At 39.1% G+C, this 17,667-nt stretch overlaps 1 protein-coding gene across 1 annotated transcript; it reads right to left on the bottom strand.

Moving 5' to 3' along the window:
- Nucleotides 1-1,988: 1,988 nt before the first annotated feature.
- Nucleotides 1,989-16,581, bottom strand: LOC111980357 (interleukin-21 receptor). Its single transcript, XM_024011079.2, has 9 exons — nucleotides 16,329-16,581; nucleotides 15,877-15,999; nucleotides 15,533-15,641; nucleotides 15,136-15,323; nucleotides 14,583-14,725; nucleotides 14,303-14,474; nucleotides 14,066-14,156; nucleotides 13,317-13,410; nucleotides 1,989-2,789 (listed from the first exon to the last, which is right to left on the bottom strand). The coding sequence occupies exons 2-9, from the start codon at nucleotides 15,980-15,982 to the stop codon at nucleotides 2,088-2,090; spliced, it is 1,605 nt and encodes a 534-aa protein (XP_023866847.1). The 5' UTR covers nucleotides 15,983-15,999; nucleotides 16,329-16,581; the 3' UTR covers nucleotides 1,989-2,087.
- Between the last annotated feature and the right edge of the window lie 1,086 nt (nucleotides 16,582-17,667).

Below are 17,667 nucleotides of genomic sequence, written 5' to 3'. Positions count from 1 at the left end.
CTCCAAGGTTGATATCAGATTTTCGCCCCTGCCGACGGGGAAAAGTACGCGGCTCTAGTTGCCATGGTAAATCAGTTAATCTGTGATCTGTGGCGGGGTCTATTTGAGTGAGCCGTGAGCGCGCACCTATCCAGGATTGGTTTCACCTGGCTTAATGAATCCGTGTCTGCTCATCCTGGCTTGGTCTTTGTGCAACCAATTAAGCCTGGACGCACATGTTTTGGCTTCATTGAGCTCAGCTGAGTCATTTATCCCGGATGTCTTAATTCTACTTTTGTGCAACAGGCCCCTGGACATGAATCTGAACATTAACTAAATGGACAGTACAATGGAATATTGTACAGTACTTCCAGAAGAACAGCTCTCTGATAGTTGAATGATGTTCCAAACTGCACAAAGTGCCAGTAGAAGCTTCATCTTAGCATGAGTCTGTAGGGCTAAACCAGGAAAAACATGCATAAGTCATGTATAATGTGCAAATTATGCATTTTAACGTAATGTGGAAAGTACACAATGGAAAACCTTTCTGAGAAAGGTCCATACTACCTTGTATGTGGTTCTTGTGGATAGGCATCTCTCAGAGAGAATGAATGAGTAAGTCAAGCATCCTAACAGTATAATAACGTGATGAGAGGAAGTCACATCCTGTTATCATATGAAAGCTGTTCGCTTCTCCACGCCTTCTTCATGCCACTCTGTGACAAAGTTGATTACTATCTAATTGCTCAAATTAACCCATCATAATATTTTTTATGAACATATGTCTAATATTGTCTATTTCACATTGCACTCTTGCAATAAAAAAAAGGTGTTTTGTGTTGGTGTATAAGTCATACTCAAGCATCATGAATAGAATGAACTAAGTTATAGTTTATTATAATATTCCTGAAATTCATATAAAAATATGTTTTATCATACTCTTCAGTGCAGTCAAATCAATCTGTTTCACCCTTCTCAAAGATTGTTTATGGAAACTAGACAGTTGTTCAACTCATTGTGATAACAGTGCAATTCGATACCTAGTGGTGAGTCAATTTATCAGATGTAGCCTACCGCTGCCAAGCTTTTTGTTTACTACCACACATAGCTATAATTTCTTATCAGCAAATGAAAATTGTAAAGAGAAATGGTCTATTTAATTTGCATACAATGACAGAACTGCATTAAAGCAGACCTAAATCTGTGTTCTGATGCATTTTTGTATCGTACAGAAAAAGGAGACTAATATCTGAATGTTGGAACGCTCCCATTACTTAAAAAGATTGTTTTGACCACTGTGGGACTTCATCATGCATATGAGAAAAAAATTGTACTTTAAATGGGCAATCGTTAGTTGAAACAATAACAAAGCAACCAGCCTCTGTTTTGGTAATAGCTGAGGGATGGGCCTGGAGAAATGTAACCACTCATAAATTCATAGGCAGCGCTGTTGATGCAAGGAATGACCATCCAATATATCAACATTTTAAGCATATTTTGAGGCTATACAGTTTTTGTTTCCACTTACAATGTTTACAAACATTGGAGTAAAACAAGCTTATATTTTGGGTTCTGATTGGGTACGACAGTTGAACTAAGCTCATGAGGCATTTAAAAGTTATATTCTTCAAGAATAAATTAGTTTATATAATTCATTCATAAGTCAAAAATGGATGTAGCAACTGTGGATTGTTCCTTTAAAGATTTAACAAGCGATTGAAAATGAATGCAAACTCCTCAATTGGATCCATTGTCACAAACGTAAGAAACATTAGATGACAAACATTATATAAAAACAATACCCTTTCTACAGGGAATTTGCATGAGAAATGAAGCCGTAAAAAATGATTAATTACATGAAGGCCAAAATCTAGGCCTGGGAAGGCCAAAATGACTTATCTACATCTATTCACATAACACAACATGACAACTATTGTCAAACAATATTATTGTATTACTACGATAAGCCATTTTTATGTTTGGAAGAAATCATTCGTACTCCACTTTAAAAAAAAACATGATGACAATATGAACAATATACCTTTGCCAGGGAAAGTAAGGAATTTTACAAATATGCTGGAGCACTGTCAGTGACAGAGGTGGTGACATCACATCGTCCTGTTCTGTCCTGAATTGGTTGAGTCCTCTTGCATAGTGTTACCCGTCCCCCACTGTTTGACATATTCAGAAGGGGAACTGCCTACCCCACTCAGTAAAGCAGAGTCTATCTGCTTCTCAGACTCAAAGTTAGAGTTCACAGGACTGCTACAGTCAGACTCAACAAAGACTCCACTGTCAATGGTGTCCACACTGTCCAGATCCAGCACCAAGGGAGGGTAGCCGTCCTCTGAGTCCAATGAAATCTGCTCTGGTTGRTAGTTGCGGGCCTGTAGCTGGAGCTGCCACYTCATAGCASGCAGGCCCRTTGATGCCCGTCTTCCACTCTGCCCAGATAACCCTCCTTCCTCTTCTGCCCCAGCACCAAGAGGGCCCTCCGCCTCASTGTCSATACCTCCTCTGCTGCCTCCAGTATATTGGGAGAAGCTTTCCCCACCTTGGCTGCACTTGTATGTCACCCAAGAACTCCCTGACAAAGCTCCTTCCTCCCCAGACACCATCACAGTATCGATGGAGATGTGTCCAGCRGAGTGACAGGTGCCCTGGTCCCCACTGCTGCTGCTGCTGTCTTCCTCCACACTCAGCCTGGACAGCCCGAGGATGTCTAGCTGCTTCTCAGTCATCATCTGTGTAGATGGGTTTTTCTCCAAGGGATCCAGCTCACTGAAGACGAAGACAGGTCCAACCCATTTCTGCAAAAAGGAATGATAAAATGGATGATTAAGGAGCAATAGATACGCTTGAGGTGAAAGGTAGGCCCGCCCGGTCCAGAAACAAACCCTTGCCCCTGTAGGCTCATACAGTATGTATAAATACTGTATATACAGCATGCCATTTAGCAGACGCTTTTATCCAAAGCGACGTAGTCATGCATGCTTACATTTTTACGTATTGGTCGTCTGGAATTGCAAGCGCCATGCTCCACCAACTGAGCTACACTTGAATGCAAAAGCTTGAATGAGAGCTTATCACTGTTATTGGTAGCAGGTCATGGTAACCTCGGTCGTCAATATGAAGATCAATCACAGAAAGAATTACCTTTTTTATTTTTTAACATTTAGAAATCTTTATGAAACTGATGGCAGTTATTTTGTACAACTCTGAACCCTTCTAGAGCAAGATGTTACCCACAGATATGAATGGACAAGCTTTTTCAATAAGATAAGAATACCTTATCTGGGTGAAGAGCAATTCTGCAGAATCCAATCACTGTTTTTTATCTGAAAAGACAGCAGTAAGTGGGCATACTGCACCACTAACAGCTGTCAGGAGGCTAAAGAAAGAGGGCATTTAAAAAACATCTACCTGACTGTGCTTATCATATATGACAAAATGTAATTTGCTGTGAGGTCATTTCTATACTATATGATCAGGGACTTTATGTGCGTTCATCACTGACATTGAGCTTATGCTATAAGACAGCATAGATAGTACAGCTATGTCATGCTCCTCAACTATAACCAAACCCTGTGGACTTCCTCATGACTATGAACTTCTCACAGGACATCTGTGCAGTTCAGAGAAATGTATACTGCTTAGTGAAAGGGGAACATAGAGTAAGTACATCCTTTATAAAAACGGATTAGTTTAGGTTTACATTAGGTTGAGCACGAATACGATCTAATGTGTCTCATGTGTGACAGAGAAGTGAAGATACCAATCTACAGTTCTTGTAGTGCGTGCAAGATCAGTGTCTTATATCTGTGGGCTGCTGCAAGAGGATGTTTTCACAGGTTCCAGTAACTCTGGTTTATCTTTCATTAGCTTTTTCCTGCCTGCTAAATCTTTTGAAATTATGTGACTGTCGTGGACATGGCCATAATTACATATGAGGACACTGAAGCGAATTCAGGGTGTAGCCCCTAACTGGGACTCAAACCCAGATCCAGCAACTGTCAAGCCAACACCTTAACTAATACACCAAGAGGTCCAAACCTCTTGATGAGGTCGCTAGGTGTTGGGTTAAGGTCACTACATTACCAATTACCTTCAGGAGAGTGTGTCTCCACGCATCTCAATACTAAATTCCTCACGTGTACACTGCTTTCTGATGGCCGCCCTTGCTCCATCCCACTTCTGACACCAGTGTATTAAATTTGGGGGTGTAGCCCCAACCTGGACTCGAACATAGGTCCAGCGACTGTCAAGCCAACACCTTAACCATTACCATTTGGGCTCCCGAGTGGCGCAGTGGTCTAAGGCACTGCATCTCAGTGCTAGAGGTATCACTACAGACTCCAGTTTGATTCCCATAGGGCAGTGCACAATTGGCCCAGTGTTGTTAGGGTTTGCCGGGGGTAGGCTGTCATTATAAATAAGAATTTGTTTTTAACTGACTTGCCTAGTTAAATAAAAAAAGAATATGCCAATAGGTCCAAACCTTTTGGGTTAAGGTCGCTACAATATAGTTTGTACACAATAAAGAAACTCAATTATAAGTCAACATCCCAGCGTTGATCAAAGCTCAGTTGATAGAGCATGGCGATTGCAACATCAGGGTTATGGGTTCGATTCCCACGGGGAACCAGTACGCAGGGGAGGGGGGAAAAAGTTTGAAATGTATGCACTCACTACTGTAAGTCGCTCTGGATAAGAGCGTCTGCTAAATGACAAAAATTAAAACGATTATATTCTTGATCTGACCGAGTTCTAATCGCGCCCGCCTCTTTGCCAAAGAATTGTTCGTTATGTTCACCTGCGTCCCCCGGATTAGCCTTTTTAGTAGCGCATTCACCACTCTCTCAAACCGTTAACTCCACCCTCTCGTGGAACAGGCCGGGGCCTGAGACGTGAAACGAGCTACCTAAACTCGGAGTCGGCTCTGTTGAGTAGGTAGGCAAAACTAGAGATGCTGCTCGGCTTCTGACGGTGTTTGCGAGATGCCGTACAAAAGGCGATTTTAAAACCATGCCGCGACTCCTGCGGTGTCTACAGACATCCCCCAAACAAACAAAAACCGACTTTCGGAGAATGAGAGCACAACTGGTAAATAGTCAGTCAGTCAGGTGGCTAGCTGCCGGTAGAGGCTTCTATTGCAGTAACTTTGAAGAGTCCATGCTATTCGGAATCCTTGTGACGTCCCTAACGCATTATAGTTTAAATGTAAAATAGTTACGGTAAGGATTAAGGTTAGGGTAGGATAGCACTAACCAACGTTGAAGTGCTCTGGCTAGTATTATTTAGCCAGATTGAAGGATGAGGTAAGAAGCTAACGTTAAACGGAGCCTACCTCAGCAGGAGCAACATATAGGCTACTAAGTTCTCATAATAACTTTGCTTTACAGAGAGTATGCTACTGAGACATTGATGTGGTGATCGAGGCTGAATGCAGAGGAGAGAGGGGAAGCTAGCAGAGAGAGAGGTTAGTACAGTGGTTGCCAAAGTTGGGGTCTCGGCACCATATTTGTACTACTCTTATCAAACAAGGTAGGAACTTAAAAATAAGATATGTTTCAATATGAACATCTCGACATGGCCTACATTAAAATGCAAACATTACCGTTAAACAAATGTCATACTTTTTCGCTTAGTGGTGAATGTTCATCTTATCCATTACCCACTTTTTTTTTTTACCACTACATCACTGATATTAATACAGAATCATAAGTAATATTCTAATAATTAATGTGAATGTGATATGATTATATCTGTGTGCAGTGGTGGAAAAATTACCCAATTGTAATACTTGAGTAAAAGTAAAGATACCTTAACAGCAAATGACTCAAGTAAAAGTAAAAGTCACCCAGTAAAATACTACTTGAATAAAAGTGTAAAAGTATTTGGTTTTAAATTCCTTATTTTACACAAACCAGACGGCACAATTTTCTAGTTTTTTTTATTGATTTTTGGATAGCCAGGGGGCACACTCCAACACTGAGACATAATTTACAAATGAAGCATGTGTGCTTAGTGAGTCCACCAGATCAGAGGCAGTAGGGATGACCAGGGATGTTCTCTTGATATGTGCATGAATTGGACCATTTTCCTGTCCTGCTAAACTTACAAAATGTAACGAGTACTTTTGAGTGTCAGGGAAACTATCTGGAGTAAAAAGTACATTATTTTTTTTCGGAATGTAGTGGAGTAAAAATAAAAGTTGTCAAAAATATAAATAGTAGAGTAAAGATGCCCCCAAAAATGACTTAAGTAGTACTTTAAAATATTTGTACTTCAGTACTTTACACCACTGTCTGTGTGCTCCAGTTGGATGTCTGTTTGTGCAGAGCTTGATTCGTAATGCCTAGGAATACAAACGTGAACACTATCCACTGAGCGCACAAAACATTTGGAACACCTGCTCTTTCCATGACAGACTGACCAGGTGAAAGCTATGATCCCTTATTGATGTCACCTGTTAAATCCTCTTCAATCAGTGTAGATGAAAGAAAGGAGACATGTTAAAGAAAGATTTTTAAGCCTCGTGACAATTGAGACTTGGATTGTGTATGTGTGCCATTCAGAGGGTGAATGGGCAAGACAAAATATTTAAGTGCCTTTGAACGGGGTATGGTAGTAGGTGCCAGGCGCACTGGTTTGAGTGTGTCAAGAACTGCAATGCCGCTGGGTTTTTCACAGTCAACAGTTTCCCGTGTATATCAAGAATGGTCCACCATCCAAAGGACATCCAGCCAATTTGACACAACTCTGTGAAGCATTGGAACGCATTTGACATCTTGTAGTCCCGACAAATTGAGGCTGTTCTGGGGGCATAAGGGGGTGCAACTCAATATTAGGAAGGTGTTCCTAATGTTTTACAAACTCAGTGTATGTAATTTGAGGAAAGCGATATCTACAGTATGTAAAGAGTCATTACAAATGACTGAACAATCGCTGATGCTACGTGTCAGTGGGAATAATTTCTCATATTTCCCCCCCTTTCAGGGGTATAACATTACAACTCTATTGCTAATAGGCTATGTGTTTGTAGATCGATTGAGGTGAATGAACCTACAGCACCCAAGGTGATAATGGCTGGGGTCATTTTTGCTTATTTTTGCTGTTCTCCGAATAGTTTTTTTAATTGCATAGAAATGCAGTAAATAAGCTTAAACTTTTTTCATTTTTTTTTATCTGACCCCAATTTAACTCAAACCTAGTTACGACCCTGGTCATGGACACATCTTTGAGTCTTTTTCTGAGATTTTTCTTAAGATAATTTCAAAGGACAGCTTGCAAGATTGTGGTTTAGCTACTGGTGTTCTGCCAGACTCTCTGCAGCCACAGAGGAAGTAAAAGATTTCAGCGCTCTTTTCAAATACTTGCATTTTCATTATTTTATGTGCAAAGATTATTTACATCTACCCATAAACGATTTATCATCATCTATTTGTTTTGTGTGTGTGTGTGTGTGTGTGCGCGCGCAATAGTTATACTCTGGATGATATGAAAAGGAATCTTTCGGACTGATCTCAGAACAAGTCCACATTGTGCCCCACCAAAGCCCAGCCCAGTACAAATTGATAATGGCATTCTGAATAGGCACTTGTTTTGTCACCATGGGTTGTTCACTGACTCCAGACAGAGAATCTATGTCTCTCTCTACACATAGTCTTTCAATGTTGGCCTATCTCAAAGTTTTTTTTTTAATGCATGGCTTTAATTTTCCCATGGACATCACTTCCCCCTACTGGATATTGATGTAACTGTAGTTGAGAAACCAGCAGGAGCCTCATTTATCAAAGGTACGTATGCACAAAAAAGACTCTTGCGTGCGCCACAAGGGAATTGAAATAATGGTTGGCTAATAAAAACATAGCCTAATGATAAAACAGATGCATTTGCCGTCAGCAAGGAGATAGTCTACATGCTGCTATGCTATGTTTCTTTGACCTTTTTTATATGGGCTTGAATCATAATCGTATTTGGAGGTGGGATGGAGACATGTTAGCTGGGTGGGGTCGGGGTAATGGGATGGGAGGATGGGGGTGGTTTTGGGAGGCCCACTTATTTTTTTGTTTTCTTTTCTTGTACATTCTGAATTTATTATTACTTAAACTGTAATATGATACAAATTATGTTTCTTTTTTTCCAGAGTGGCAGCCCACAGGTACAACACGAAAATATATGTGTGAAATAATGAATGGGAATATGATATGAACAGAATATTAAATTATATGAATTTGAATATTGTACCTGTAGCCCCACCCCAGCTATAGAAAAAAGACAACAACAAAAAGAAAAGTGGTCAAAAAACAAAAAACAAAAGAGTAGACCTGGTTTGTATGAACGTTGAGGCTTGGGCACTGGGTTGAGTGTGCCCATGGATTTACTTCGTTTTTATGAGTAATGGGATGTAGGGATACACAAGGCTCATACAGGCAATGGGTCTGGATGGATGTCTATTTGCCTATTCAAATCTTTTTTGGCAGCAAGTTTGTGGTAGGAATTAAAGTGAGTGGGGTTTTGGCACGTGTGTTATACTACTGTATTATGAGTTGATCTATGAAATGATTAGCGGCATAGTTGGGGAATACAGGCTTAGGCAAAGTGGGGAACAGGGCTGAGATAAGCAGGTAACAGGGATGAGGTATTTTGGCAAAGGAACTGTGGTCTAGGGGTAAGAAATAGGGCTTATAGGGCAAGGATACAGGTGCATCGGGACTTAATTGTATCAATATTAGGATATTGGCATGTGGGTCTTAGGGTAAGGGCATTGGGGTAACAGGGCCGTGGTGTATGGGTAAGTGGGTGTAGGTGTGTGTGGGGTTAGTGGGTTGAGGTACATAGATATCGGGGCTGAGCAATAGGGGTTAATGTCTTAATTTTATTATAGGCATAGCACTGTATGTTTCCAATAAAACATACTTTTTCACAAACAGAAAGTATTCATATCCCTTGATTTATTACACATTTTGATGTGACAGTCTGAATTCAAAATTGATAAAATATATGTTTTACTCAACCATCTACACATAATGCCTAATAATGAAAAGGTTAAAACACGTTTTCAGAATACATATATTTTTTAAGTATAAATTAAACACATAAATATCTCATTTACACTCCTGAGTCAATACTGCAATTGCCGCCAAAGGTGCTTCTATCACCAGGGGCCTCATTATCAACTGTGTGATTACAGCTGTGAGTCTATCCACACCTGGATTGTGCAACATTTTGCCATTATTATTTTCAAAATTCTTTAAGCTCTGTCAAATTGGTTATTGGTCATTGCTAGACAACCATTTTCAGGTCTTGCCATAGATTTTCAAGTAGATTTAAGTAACAATTTTACTCGGCCGCTCAGGAACATTCAGTGTCTTCTTGGTAAGCAACTCCAGTGTAGGTTTGGCCTTGTGTTTTAGGTTATTGTCCTGCTGAAAGGTGAATTCATCTCCCAGTGTCTGGTGGAAAGCAGACTGAACCAGGTTTTCCTCTAAGATTTTGCCTGTGCTCAGCTCCATTCCGTTTTTTTTAATCCTGAAAAACTCCCCTGTCCTTAATGATTACAAGCATACCCATAACATGATGCAGCCACCACTATGCTTGAAAATATGGAGAGTGGTACTCAGTAATGTGTTTTATTGGATTTGCACCAAACAAAACACTTTTGTAATGAGGACAAAAAGTGAATTGCTTTGCCAATTTTTTTGCAATATTACTTTAGTGCCTTGTTGCAAACAGGATGGATGTTTTGGAATATTTTTATTCTGTACAGGCTTCCTTCATTTCACTCTGTCAATTAGGTTAGTATTGTGGAGAATACAATGTTGTTGATCCATCCGCAGTTTTGTCCCATCACAGCCATTAAACTCTGTAATTGTTTTAAAGTTGCCATTGGCCTCATGGTGAAATCCCTGAGCTGTATCCTTCCTCTCCTGCAACTGAGTTAGGAAGGATGCCTGTATCTTTGTAGTGACTGTGTATTGATACACCACCCAAAGTGTAATTAATAACTTCACCATGCTCAGAGGGATATTTAATGCTTGCCCTTTTTTTTACCCATCCAACAAAAGGTGCCTTTTGCGAGGAAAACCTCCCTGGTCTTTGTGATTATATCTGTGTTTGAAATTCACTGCTCACTGAGGGACCTTACAGATAATAATTATATGTTTGGGGTACAGAGACAATCGAAAGTCATGTTAAACACTACTGAGTCCATGCAACTTATTATGTGACTTGTTAAGCACATCGTTACTCCCGAACTTATTTATTCTTGTCATAACAAGTAGGTTGAATACTTTTTGACTCAAGACATTTCAGCTTTTCATTTTGAATTAATTTGTAAAAATAGAATCGAGAAACATAATTCCACTTTGATATTATGGGTTATTGTGTGTAGGCCAGTGAATAGAAATCTCTCAATTTAATCAATTTTAAATTCCCGAATGTAACACAACAAAATGTGGAAAAAGTCAAGGCCTGTGAATATTTTCTGAAGGCACTGTACTTTTCACAATACAATAATAATAAAAAAGCAATATGGATTGCACTAAGGGTTACTAATGTCATAAGATTTGCATAGTGGTATGTCTAGGAAGTGAAAACATTCTGCCTACACCGTCACAGAAATGTTATCAAATGTGCTATTGCGCTTTCTTGTAGAAACGGACATGGCCCAGTTACAACATTTCCAAATCATACAGCAAATTGTGGTATTTTTGTTACCATAAAAAGTGAATGAAGGGCGTTTTTCAGATTGTAGCGCTCCTTCCCGAGTTCACAAATATAATATGGCTCTGATTTATCAATGAAAACATGCATATATTTTGTTGCATACACAAATTCTATAACCTCCACGTCTGCAATAATTTAGTACGAAATGTACACAGTTGATAAATGAGGCTCCTGATGATAAACGGTACTGGGTGTACACTTTACACCTAGGTGACACATTTGTTTCCTTCATCAGGATATAATTATAGTCATGGGTGAAAGTAAGCCGCCATGGTCTGGTAGAGTACCAGCAAAATAAATAGTGGCATTACGCCATACCGGTAAAACATGAGCCCATCACAATAATTTAAATGAAGATGGCAAGAAAACTGTAGGCTATTACACAACAATTTATCGTTGCCGCCTGTCMGTCGCAATAGAAATGAGCGAATTTACTTAAAAACGTGTGGTATACGCTCCAAAATGCTGTGTTGTTCGATGTGAACAATGACATTTTGCCAAGGCAGAGATGACTGGCCGAGGACGAGACTGAAACGCGCGTGGGCAGCAAGTCTCATCAGGCTACAAGAGTAGACCTAATATGACAATCCCTGAATGTCATTGCACTTTTTGGTGTTTTGTAGCCTAACAGATGTCTCTTTCCATTTTCAAATGGCGGGTGCACAGTGCACTGCTTGGATGCTGGAATAATTTTTGTGGACAAACGTGCACAAGTAGCCTACTTTTTGAAGAAATTGGCAACAGATCTTTATGCGAATATCAAAGAATATGCATAAAACAAATATGCGCATTTTCCCGCTAGAGATGTGTTTCCATCAAATTGACTTGTTACATATAAAAGGATGTGCGTGATGGTGTAGTGCACATAAAAATATTTTCAACTCATGGTTTTCTCACAAAATAATTTGTGTGATAATTTGTGCCTAGCGGTTAAGAGCGTTGGGCCAGTAACCGAAACGTTACTGGTTCGAATCGCCAAATCTACTACTTGAAAAATCGGTCGATGTACCCTTGAGTAACGCACTTAACCATAATTGCTCCTGTAAATAACTCTGGATAAGAGTGTCTGCTAAATGACAAAAATGTAAATATTGTATGCCCTCTCTGGTATTGACACGTGCGCTCTAGCCCAGGGGTTCCCAAATATTTTCACTCAGTGCCCCACCCCATCCTGCATTGGGGAACATCCCGCGCCCCCCACATCTATTTCTTTGGGCACAAGCATTGTTTATGACACAAGCTGTTCATACCCGTCTTTATTTCCTGAAATTCTACACATTTTGTCATGTGTTGCAGAGAGCATTTAGCAGTTTAAAGCTACTTTTCTTGCAATTCTATACATTTTGCCACTTCTAATATGTATGCATGTGATATTTGAGTGACTCGAACATTGCTACAAAATATATGGGCTAAAAAACCTAGCAAAAAAACATGGGCTAGTTTATATGGACATTTATAACACGTTATAAATAGCTCCCTAAAGTATGCAATGACTGATTTGACAAGAGGAAAACTGATGATGCACTACCCATTTTCGAAATGATTCCTTGTGCATTCTACTATTACAGCTTTCAAGAGTAAATTGAAAGCCGGACTGAGTTCCCCCACAGTTTGGGAACTACTCACCGCGCTATCTGCGCGCTGTTGCCTACAGCGCACGTATAGCCTACATGATGAGATTATATGGACAAAAGAGCGAGATTATTTAAAAAATGCACTTTTACCACCATGTGAAGTTAATCATATATATGTATATATATATATGTATTTAATCTGTAGTTTAATAAACTAAAACTGCCTGTTTTCCCGACAAGTCATAGTGGGAGGAACGCACAACATGTCATCGCGTGACTCCAAGTTTACTTCAAAATTTGCTTATAAAAGCGTTTCCACCGAAATTTCTCGCATAATTCATTTTACCGACACAAAAAGATCTCACCTTGTCTAGCATATTTTGTTTATTCGACATTTGGAAAGTTTACCGTTTCCATCAGGCCTGTCATAACATTTTTATCTGACGTACTTTACCCGCATAAAAACGTTGGATACAAACCTGGTTAATCAGATGAAAACATCATGACTGGTTGTATTCATGTCAAATTAAAAGGCAATACATTTTACATTTAAAAATGACATGTTTTTACTATTCACTAAGCATAGTGGATATGACCCCTTCATAAGAGTGTCAATTGTTTTGTAAATAATATAAATAGAAAAGGCTAATCTAAAAAGATAAGTGGTTACCTTTCTGGAATATTTATAAAATACTCCACTAAGCGGAAAATATTTAAATATAACCCTAGCAAACATCTGAGTTTAGATTTCTACCTGTGGTATTTTCCATTGGGGGGTGAACTGCTCTGATGTAGTACGTAAGCTCAACGTCTACTGAGCATCTACCCACATATGAGTTGAAAAACAAGCCCTTGAAGCCCCTGCAGACTGAGTCATTACAATGCCCCCCTCATATGTGTAGTCATTGCGGGATTTGATTATGGGAAAGTCCCATTGTTGGCCATGCTGAAGTTCCCCCTGTAGGCAACACCTGCTGGAGAGGTTTAGAACAAGTCCCACATGAGTTATTTTTGTTTTGCCTGTATTTTTACCTTAAAATCACCTCCATATGTGTGGTAGAGAGGCTTGAAAAAGTCCTCTGGGCTTGGGGAATAGTTCATCATGTGTAGCCTCTTCGGCCACAATCTGCAGGGAAGAGATGTAGAGGCAAAGTGACAAACAGGTTGGTTTCACAAGGGAAATGATATGTGAATGTAATCTATGTGAAAGTGACATAAGCTGAACTATTCAGGTCTTCACGAATACTCTTTCACTTTTCATTTCTGGGAAGATGGAATTTTTATCTATGCAGGTGTCATAATATGTTTTATAGGGTAAGTGGTTTAATAATAATGTAGAAGCAAACCTAACCACCGTGCTATCGTTGGTTAGGTTTGGTATAATAATAATGTAGAAGCAGCTCTGACTTCCTGTGCCTTCTTACCCCTGTATCTACATTGTGTATCAGCAAGTAAAGAGCATCAGCTGTGGTTTCTGTGTATGTGGGAGGTTATGCCAGGAAAGTGTATAGTGTATTCATGCTTTCTGTAAAAACACCAAGAAGGCTGAACATTTCTAGCCTGGTTGCTGATCAATTTGTGCTTTAGCCAACTGTTGTGTTTGTTCAAGGCATCTGACGAAAGTCAGAGAAGTTGGATGTAGCACATATGATAGTGACCAGGCTAGAACATTTAATTTATTGGCAGACCTGAAGACATTGAGGAAACAAGTTGGTGTCTGATCAAAAATGCTTAGCAAATACTTACTGTTACCTGAATGATCGTAAATAAGGCATACTCACATTTTAAAGAGGTAGCACAGGCAGCACAGGATCAAACAGGGGATAATGGTCAGTAAAACGGGCCACTGCCACCATAACCTATTATCCTCTTCTGTAAAAATACACATAGTGCAGAGAGAGACATTTTACTCCATTTCATACATTACTATAACCTGAAAAATGAAGTCCCAAGCCAATATATCCAGGAAAAGCATGTAACGCAGATCAGTTCAATCTAAACTTGCTGCATTGATGTACCTGTAGTCCTCCATTCTACRGTGGAGCTCCATTCACYCCAGGGACCTTGGTAGTTMCWCACAGGGTTCACTGAGGCCTGGACATTTGCCACATACTCAGTTCCTGGTTGCAGTTKWAGRCTGTTTAGCACTAGGTACCTCTGGTCCTCTCTTACAGGGTAATAGACTGGATCCTGTAGGTCAAAAGAAAAACTTATATTTAACAGTTTGTGGGACCTGGTATTTCACATACTGTAATATTTGATTGGAAACATGTAACATAGCAAATATATTTTGTTTACCTTTATATAGTTATTATTTGTTGTAATCCGCACCCTGTACATGAAGCATTTATCAAGGTAAATGTTTTCATCCATCTGCCAAGTGACGTTGTAGCTGTCAATGTTCTCTGTCACTTGTACATTGACTGGATGCTGCGGCTTCACTATTGAAGAAAAGGCAGAGACGCTTGGGTTGGAACCATTATATGAAAAAGGCATGGATTCAAGTGCACAAAGCTCAATCATTTGTACCATATTAGCTTTCAAATGCGGGTGATACATAAGAACCCAGGACACACAATCCACATCACACAATCATCCTCATTGTAAAGACTGTTCAACACTGTCGTTTCAAAGCTGTGCAAAGTTCAAAACTGCTGATAAAAATGTGTCACAGCAGAATAGGTCTAAAGACACCATATTCAATCCAGTAATTGGCTGATAATTGGCTGATAAGATGACCTTACTGCTAATGATCAACACTTCTTATTCATGCCATATCTTGTCACTGAATCAGAGGCAATGTTCAGGGGAAAGTACAAACCATCCTAAGACATAGGTCTACTCCACTTACCTAATTTATACAATTTCCAGTCAGTTGAGTCATCTGTTTTCATTTCGTCTTCTTTTCCTGTGTGCTTTACTCTTGCGGTGCAAGTAGTGTCAGGGAATGTTAACATGAAAAAATCTTCTGGTTGTATTATACACCAGCTTTGTGAGGGTGTTATTTCACAGCTATCATTCACTTGTTCTTCAAAATCTCTGAAAAGAGAGAAGAGTGATTATAATATTCAAATACAGGTTTTGTAAACAAAAACCAAAACAAATTTGAAAAGGTTTATGTAACATTCAGATGTTTATCTTAAAATGATATGTTGAAATGTTACAGTACATAAATATATATAAATGTGATCTCTTAAATCTATCGGTGCTAGGCCAGAAACACAGCAGTGAAAGAGAACAGTGTGTACCTGCACTCTGCCTCAAGGAGAATGGGAGATGAGGGCACTGTGCCTGAGCAGGAACAGTTCAGGGATGTATTGTAGTCTGTGGTGCAGGTGACATTGCAGAAACATGCAACTGTAAATGCAGGGGAAAAGGATGATGTGGTCAGTGTGATGTCAGTGCCATGGTACCCAGACTCATAGTCTATATAGGGCTCTGCTGGTACCCTGATGTGGTAAAACATTTCCTGCTAATCTAACCAATTACTACTCATAGGAGATAACTATCTAGATATGTTTGAGAAAATACATCACTTGAAAATCCATACAATATATAGCACAAATAATAGATGATAAAAAGTTAAACGTACCATATTGAATCAGGTAACACAACACCAGTGAGCTGATTAGCTGTTGTTTCACAGCCATGAGGGCAACAATAGACAGTAGTCTGTTCTGCTCATGAACTGAGATCATCAATGGCACCTGAAAGCCTGAAAAACAACAAATCGCATATGTCCTTGTGTTGGAGTTCATTATTTGAAGTAAAATAACCATTACTGGAAGTGTATGAAACAAATATATAGTATTGTATTGGAGTCGAGAAGAAGGAGAACGGTTTATTTCAAGACTATCACTTTCATGTCAAGCAAGGGTTAAGTCCAGAAATGTAAGCTACAAATGCATTTACAAAAACACCAAACACCAAACCCCACACAAAGAAATCTAACAATGGTAGACAACGCTAACAATAGAATAAAGATATTGTACTTCAATGTTATTCATGTTATTCAGAAAAATACTATTCAGAAAGTATTCTTACCTTATTGGTTCTGATAGATTCTGCTAACCATGCCACATGGCATCATTGTTCGAGTAGTTCTAAAGCCAAATGAATTCATAAATTTGTGTCACAGACTGTGTGATCAAGTTCAGTGCACAATGACATATCTGACATATTGGAAGTCGTCATCTGCTCTAGTGTCACTGAGGATGTGGTTGTTTTGTGGCTACCCTGTGAGCGTTGTAGGAGGTCCCTTCCAAACCCTGCTTCTGCTTCGCAACATAATCCATCTGTGAGAACAAAGTTTGAGACATACACTATATGTGCAAAAGTATGTGGACACCCCTTCAAATTAGTGGATTTGGTTATTTCAGCCACACCCATTGCTGACAGGTGTATAAAATCGAGCACACATCCATGCAATCTCCATGTACAAATATTGGCAGTAGATTGGCCCATACTGAAGAGCTCAGTGACTTTAAACGTGGCACCGTCATAGGATGCCACCTTTCCAACAAGTCAGTTCGTCAAATTTCTACTAAGCTATATGGAATTGTTTAAAGGTCATAACAAGGATCATTTTGCTATGTGATTTAGAATTTTAACAACCTATGAAGTATAAAAGAAAATATAAAAAAAATATTTGATGAAACGTTATTTTTGGCCTTACTACTATTAGCCGATACATGGAAACAGATTCCCTAAAAAATTTAAAAATAAATACAAAAAATTATTATAACAGATTCACTTCATGAAACGACAGATACTCCCCCCCAAAAAAATCTAAAGGATGTGTGTTCTGAAGTGTCTGTCCTACAGTATATCTGAGCAATATAAGACAGATCAAGAAACATTTGTAATTAAATTGTACATGTATTTAACTATTTATTTTTGGCACTAAACAGTCTCCATATTTACAGTATCAGTCAAAAGTTTGGACAGACCTACTCATTCAAGGGTTTTTCTTTATTTTTAATATTTTCTACATTGTAGAATAATAGTGAAGACATTAAAACTATGAAATAACACATGGAATCATGTAGTAACCAAAAAAGTGTTAAACAAATCAAAATATATTTTATATTTGAGATTCTTCAAAGTAGCCACCCTTTGCCTTGATGACAGCTTTACACACTCTTGGAATTCTCTCAACCAACTTCATAAGGTAGTCTCCTGGAATGCATTTCAATTAACAGGTGTGCCTTGTAAAAAGTTAATTTGTGTGTAGAATTTATTTCCTTCTTAATGCTTTTGAGCCAATCAGTTGTGTTGTGACAAGGTAGGGGTGGTAAACAGAAGATAGCCCTATTTGGTAAATGACCAAGTCCATATTATGGCAAGAACAGCTCAAATAAGCAAAGAGAAACAACAGTCCATC

Source organism: Salvelinus sp. IW2-2015, linkage group LG20, assembly GCF_002910315.2.
Source record: "Salvelinus sp. IW2-2015 linkage group LG20, ASM291031v2, whole genome shotgun sequence".
Classification (NCBI taxonomy): domain Eukaryota; kingdom Metazoa; phylum Chordata; class Actinopteri; order Salmoniformes; family Salmonidae; genus Salvelinus; species Salvelinus sp. IW2-2015.
Note: the sequence above shows the minus strand (reverse complement) of the source record. Positions and strands in the feature narration are given on the sequence as shown.